A 7373-nucleotide genomic window follows, 5' to 3' on the forward strand; every position below is an offset into this window, starting at 1 on the left:
TGTCTTTATGACAACCAGGATCTGGTGTATTCTGACATAAACTGACAACCTCACTGAAACTGTTGTTTCTACAGTGCAACCTAATATAATGTACCCCTCAAAAAGCATAATATTGCATATAGTTTTGTACAAATGCAATATGTCATATTAAACAACAAAATGTTTTAAAATAAAACTCCTGAAGATATTTACTTTCAGTTGGGTGTGTGTACTCAGATATATATGTAGAGACAACAAAGATAGTCAGAGTACCTCTACCCCTTTAAAGAATTCCATTAAAACACATGCACTTGATTGACCCCTAGATTATGAAGACCTTAACAGGCACATCAAAGAAATATCAGTATTAAAAAAATACACTGTCTGAGGAAGGAAACACAAACATGACTGTACCTGTATGAAGTAATGACTTAATGTCCTGAACATTAGTGTTGGGGGGAAATCCTGTATGCTGGGTGTGGGTGTCTTCAAGTTACCAGGTGTAGGAATTTCAAATCCATCGGCCATGCTGATTTTCATAATGAACTATCAAAACCAATGGCAGCCACCAATATTCCTGACTATATTTTATTTATAGCCTACTGTAGTTTGAGGTTTTAATAGTTGTGATATCTGGAATAATCATGCAGCTTTAACACATTTATTTTTGATTAATTACCGAAAAAAACTATTTTTAAATGACAAAATTACCCGAACATCTATTTTCTTGCATTATTTTCTAATCCGGATGAATACAGTATGTACATTAGATGTATTCCTACAATCTGTAATCCAGCATTTTATTTAGCTAGTAACATTAGGTAATACAGCTTTAACAATAAAATAAATTATCAACTTAATCCAAGGCAGATAATCAAATCTGAAAAAATTGGTTCTGAATCTAGTATAAACTCAAAATGCTTTTCATGAGAGCTAACTAAGTGATTATTAAGAAACAAAAATGATCTGGAGATCTAAGTATATGTTTAACAACCTTATTGTTATGTACAAATAAGAACAGAAGGCACAATAGTGACAACAAATTTAATTATGTTTTTGGTAAAGTTTTTTTTCAAATTTACTTTAAATTTTGCATAAAACTACAAATTTGTCTAAAATATAACTTAGCACCCTATAAATATGTCAAAATGACAATAAAAATCAACTTCTTTACAAATTTGAGTTTTCAGAATTTCATACATAAAAAATTAACAATGTTAATGGAAACTAAAGACATTAACCCACTATTGGCACATGCTATTCTTAATATAAAAATAAATTGCTATTAAAATCTTAGTTCAGGTTGCCTATATATAATACCATATTTAAGAGCAGTTGTATATGGCAAGTCAAATACCATGTAAAAAGAAATTATTGAAATCTTTACAGTATGAATTATAGGCCAAAACCAACTTTTCTTCAGTGCTAACTTTGATTCAAACTCCATTCAGAGCCATGTACAGAGATTATTGTCAAGGTCAAGGTCATTGTGAACTTGCATGATCGAGTGATGGCTAATTAATCAACCAGTATAGTTTAATTAAATAAAATGACAAAATCATAATATTTTTTATTATGCACTGAATATGTGCTATAGGGTGTACACTACCAAATCAAATCCCATAGACGACAATAGTAACATATACGGCTAAAACTCCTACCTGCAACGTATCAACCGACATAAACGCCACGGATATAAATACTACCACCCCTTACGCTTAAAGTGAATCAGAAAAAAATGGGGGTCAAGCTGCTCGTTTCTGAGATAACGGGTAGCGTCTATGACTACCCTAGTTTCGCACAAAATTTGAGTACTTTTTTTTACAGGTACCCCATACATGTTTCAAGCACAAGGCTACTTGACACATTGGTACTAGATGAAATAAAATTGCACATTTATTTTACCCAGATGAAACTATTATTTTTTACAACCAACACACTCACATTTATAACCAATCACAGGACTTGTGGTGTTCACTTCTCTATCAAAAGTTCGGTGCACCTCGAACTTTGACCCAGCCGGAAGTTATTTGGTATTGTACTACCTATACACACACACACACACACACACACACACACACACACACACACACACAGACACACACTGTATCTGAAATGTTCCTTACTTGAAGGTAAATCATAATTAAAAGGACATGGATCCCCGTCAGTGGACCCATTAGACCATTTCTCGTTCCAGCCAGTGCACCACGACTGGTATATCACAGACCGTGAAATGTGCTATCCTGTCTCTGGGATGGTACATTAAAAAGATCCCTTGCTACTATTAGCACAATGTAGCGGGTTGCATCTCTAAGATCAAATGTTTGATATCCAATAGCCGATGAGTAATACATCAATGTTTTCTAATGGTGTCGTTAAACAAACCAAACTAACTAAATCGTTTGTACGTCTCTTTCCCGTTACAACAACCGCCATGGTTTGAAAAAATCAAGTGCACATCTGGAATGCTATTTACTCGAAGGTGATTTCTGAGCCAGTGTAGAATACATTTCAGGGCTGCCATTAAAGCTCATTCAGTTTGAAAATCTAACAGTTGTAACAATAGTACAACGAAGACATCACGCTTTAAAACATTTCAAGCTGGTTTCCTGTTTCATCAGTTTACAATAAAAAGTTTTGTAGTCAACAAAACACAAGCGGCTATTTGTTTTTTTACAGAGTGAAGTAGAACTTCGAAACTTATTTTCTGGACTTCTGTTCAATAACAAAGTAGATGCAATCGTTTGTATTACTATGACTATTACTACTACATATACTGCTACTGCTACTGCTGCCAACACCGTCACTATCACGACCATCACCATACTTAAATAACACCAAAAGCAACCTGCATTGTAAACAGTTTGCATAATGGTATATAATTCATAGGTTTTTTTAAATTAAGGTAAAACATGTTGGCCCTATAAGTATGAATATAAATAAATAAATAAATGTATTTTGAATGTTTAATTTTAATAATCGTTATTTTGTCATTCTCGTTTCAGACCCGTTTGTGAAGATCTCGCTGGTGATCTTTGAGAAGCCCACCAAGACGAAGAAGACGTCGTGTAAGAAGAACACCATCGACCCGGTCTTCAACGAGTCGGTCAGCTTCAACGTGACGTCACAGCAGCTCGACACCACCAGTGTCGTCATTTCCGTCTGGGACCACAACTCCAAGAGGAAGGACGAGTTCGTGGGCCGCATCGTCCTCGGCAAGTACGGCACGGGGCCGCACGAGGTCACCCACTGGAACCGGATGCTGCAGTCCCAGCGGTCACCGGTCGCCCAGTGGCATTCTCTGAGGGCTCGCCAAGACTGCGACCAGGTGTCGCCGGCGTCCATAGCCGTGCCGTAACGTCACCCGATGTCGTGAAAACAATTAGTATTACGTCACGAGACTGATCAGGTGATGTCTGGAAAGACACATGTGAGACTGTTCGGGTTGAGCGTGGCCTCGTTGTGAAGTCGAGGCCAGCGTCCCTAGACTTTGATCACACACTAGAACACTAGGGTAGAGTAAACCAATATCAATATGGCTGCTCTCATGTCGAAGTTTACTGTTTATGTTATTCATATATGATCATGTTACTTCAAGAGTAACAAACATCTTTATACTTTAGATATGTCCTGAACAAAATACACATGTATTATTGGAATTAAAATGGCATCCAAACTCATATCTTATGGTAGATGTTTTTAACACAGTAGTAATTAAATTATCTTGATAACTCGCGCTAATTAAGGAATTATTGTAGAACCAGTAGGTGGTATAAACGAGTAGTACGCGCTACAATGCATTTACCTATGTATTAATACAGCTTTATGCTAGAAAAACAGAACTAAATGGAATATTATACAACACAATCACAACAATCAAACGGTTGGGGGGTCCAATCAAATAATTATTTGCATTAAATAACAAATACGATGTAATGAAATAATTCGCAACAGGCAGTATCATGGATATTAATAACAGCCTGCCGTTCTGCTAGGTTAATCATTTCGTCAATATTAACATTTACCACCCTAAAGGTAGTCGACAACTGTTGTTGAATCCTTTAACAGTAGATTTGCAAGATTGCTTTAAAATACAACTGTCATTATTGATGAATGCATAACTTTGTGGTTCAAAGGGTAGGATTCTACCAAGTAATGGTGTACTATGCCAAGTGCTATGGGATCAAATCCCAGTATAGATATTACCACGTCATTTTAAAAATGAATTTGTATTCACATAATGCAAATTCAGTTAGGAATGGATTCAATCACTTGGTAATCGAATGCCATTTAATGCACTAATTAAAAATATGATTTAAAAAATCAACACAGCTCAATTATCATATCCTGAAATTCACTGAAAAGTGCAATTTGCATTTACAACCAATAATCACTTTGCATAATGTTACCCGTGTTGGCAGATAACCATCCGACTTGTTTTCTCATATGCATTCAAGGGTAAATATAGACAACCGGGAAAATAGTTTAACTATTATTCTTATTTAATATCGGACAAACCTGATGACGAATGTTTATTAACGTCCTGCAAAATGGTGCCATTCCCTTTTAAACTAAACCCGTACACCAATGAGTTCATCTGGTTTGGGACCGGTCAACATCCATTTGTGTTGATTATATAATAGTGAAGAGAACAGTGTGTTTCGAATTGTGTGGTACTAGTAATCAATACAACATGCTGCAGAACAGCAGCTGTTGCAGTAGCTGGTGTTTGTATGCATGCTATTGTGGCAGTGGTAAATAGGTTTCAGTTATCTATAGGCTGATCTTTGACGATCGTATATTTTCACGCATACTGGGTGATAACTCGTTTCATCGCTAACAACACCACTGATCCATAATTGCAAACGGTACTGTTGCACTGGATTTGGGACTAATACAATTATTGTTTCAGTTTTAAATAATATAGCATTAAGTATTTGTTACCGACTATCAACGGAAGTGCAAAAGAGAAAGAAAAGAATCTTGCCATTTTAATGCGATATATATATATATATATATATATATATATATATACATATACATATACATATACATACATACATATATATATATATATATATATATATATATATATATATATATATATATATATACTTAAAATAAATAGCTTTTCAGCAACCATTATCAGATAACGTCATTTATATAATTATGACGTAGATATTGTTAAACAAGCATTTCACACTTAGCGTTATCGAGAAAGGGGATCAAAACATGGTATTGTTCAATTTCAGTGTTCAGGACATCCATTTAATTTTCAAGGAACTCGGAAAATATCAAAAACTAAAATCGGCATGTATGTATGCAGTATGCAAGTAGGTTTCTGTAAAACTCGGCCCAATACTACCAAACCTTCCGTTAGGCAGTCATATATCTCAATATAGTATTACACCTTATGCTTACCTTGTTTTTAAACAAATAGCACAGTGACAGAGCCATATTTTGGAAGGGATATTGAACATTGAAACGAGTTTCAGGAGCACTTTATAAAGTGAATGTGTGTGAGGATGCTAGTTGCCAGTGGAATAAACGCTATATTATTTATTTACTTGTGCTGAAATGGGATATTGTTCGTGGTAAATGTAATCGAGTAAAAACAAGTTGTAACATGAATGTGCAGTTCATTTATTTAATATTATTTTTCATCTTCCCGAACCAGTGTAATATTTTCTACAATGTAGAGGTCCCATAACATATACAAAAGACTGGTACCCATGAATTTCTCAAATTATTTTCTGACATGGAAATCTATATTTGTTTAAAATTGAATTGTTTTGATACGTACTTTTCTTACTTTTTATACAAACAGTTGTCAACTATTTTATTGTGAACAATACTTGGTGTATTTTAAAGAAAATCAGTTTCAATTCAAAGCTAGTAATGAATATCTTTAAACGTCACTAATGCTTTACTTCGTCGTCGTGTTGCCATGCTATGTTGCCTTCTGTTTGTCATACGCTGTTTGTTTGTGTTTTAAACGTACGACTTTTAGAATGTTTGATATGTTTTACTTCTCTCGTGTTTCTTTGTTTCATTTCAAGCAAGAATATTTCATTTAACTTTTTGTTTTTAGAACAGACTGTTAAATTTCGATTGTTAAAATAACTCACAGTAAGCATACCGGAACTGTTTAAAAGTAAAGAGCAATCGACGACAATAAAACATAATGTTTTATTTATTTATTACATTTATTAATTTAAATTTTAATTATTAAACTAACTTTAATTTATTAAATTTAATTATTTATTAAATTTACTATATGTTTTTACTAATTAATTAATTAATTAATTAAATGATTTATTTTAAAATACCGGCAGATATATATTGTAAGGGATGTACTAATATAGGGTCCACATCTTAAGAATATGATCACCATTAGAAAGACTCCCTAAAAATATAAATAATCATACATAAAAATATACATGTATACAGATATTTGTCATTAGTGTACAGAGTGCATTTAATCGTTACTGTTGTCATAAACGGGTTAACATAACCTGCATTGTTCTGTCTGCATTATTCTGCTATGAAAGAAATATATGTTTGTTTTAATTGCAATTGACGTTTAAATAGTATTTATATATGCGTGTTGTAAATGTCATATAACAATGTAATTGCATTAATAAACCCATGATAATACACGAGAACAATGCGTATATTTGTGAGAGAGTATTTGACACTACTGTGTGATGGAAAATTAGTATGTAAATAAATAAACCCGGGGAATCTATTTATTACAGTTATTGTGTACATGAAACATATTATATAGTTTTGCATCATGTCTACATACCCAGTGATGTTGTACACCATCAGCGTTGTTACATTTGCAGTTGTTTGTTTTTCTCCAGTTAAATGTTATCGTTGTGATATATTATCGTTGTCCTGGAGTATGAACGTGTTAATGTGTTCCCATGTTGTTTCTGCTCTATCGTTGTTAAGTATATTTTGTATATCTCTACATGACAGATAATTAACGTACACACCTTGTCCCCATTCTGTTGTTACTCAATGTTGAAATAAAAGTTATTTGTATAATGAACAGAGTTTCTTATTTCATTTTGAATAATTTCGTACTTAATCTAACAGATGTTCAAAAATGATTTATTGGGCATGTACTTGAGTTCTCTTGTTACAAAGCCCACCAAATTATTGTATCAACTTCACACCAACATAGTCACGTGAAACTGAAGTTAAGGATCAATTAAAATGTTCGCTTTGTGTTGAGGCGTGCAAAACATGTTTCTGGCAACTCGACACTACCGTTTGAAGTGTCTTTTTAATGACTTTTTGTGTGTTTTGAAAGCCATCATTCACTCAACAGTAAATTGCCATGGACATGAGTCTCTGAGCATCTTTACTTCAAAATATTCCTGGGA

At 33.7% G+C, this 7373-nt stretch overlaps 1 protein-coding gene across 1 annotated transcript in view; it reads left to right on the forward strand.

The window, feature by feature from the left end:
- Window positions 1–7032, forward strand: part of LOC121378539 (synaptotagmin-17-like) — a 31165-nt gene extending 24133 nt beyond the window's left edge. Inside the window, exon 4 of the mRNA XM_041506755.1 lies at window positions 2985–7032. Within this exon, the coding sequence (XP_041362689.1) occupies window positions 2985–3337 (353 nt within the window). The 3' untranslated portion in view covers window positions 3338–7032. The remainder of the gene's footprint in view (window positions 1–2984) is intronic.
- The last annotated feature ends 341 nt before the right edge of the window (window positions 7033–7373 follow it).

This window comes from Gigantopelta aegis, chromosome 8 (genome assembly GCF_016097555.1).
Source record: "Gigantopelta aegis isolate Gae_Host chromosome 8, Gae_host_genome, whole genome shotgun sequence".
Taxonomy (NCBI): domain Eukaryota; kingdom Metazoa; phylum Mollusca; class Gastropoda; order Neomphalida; family Peltospiridae; genus Gigantopelta; species Gigantopelta aegis.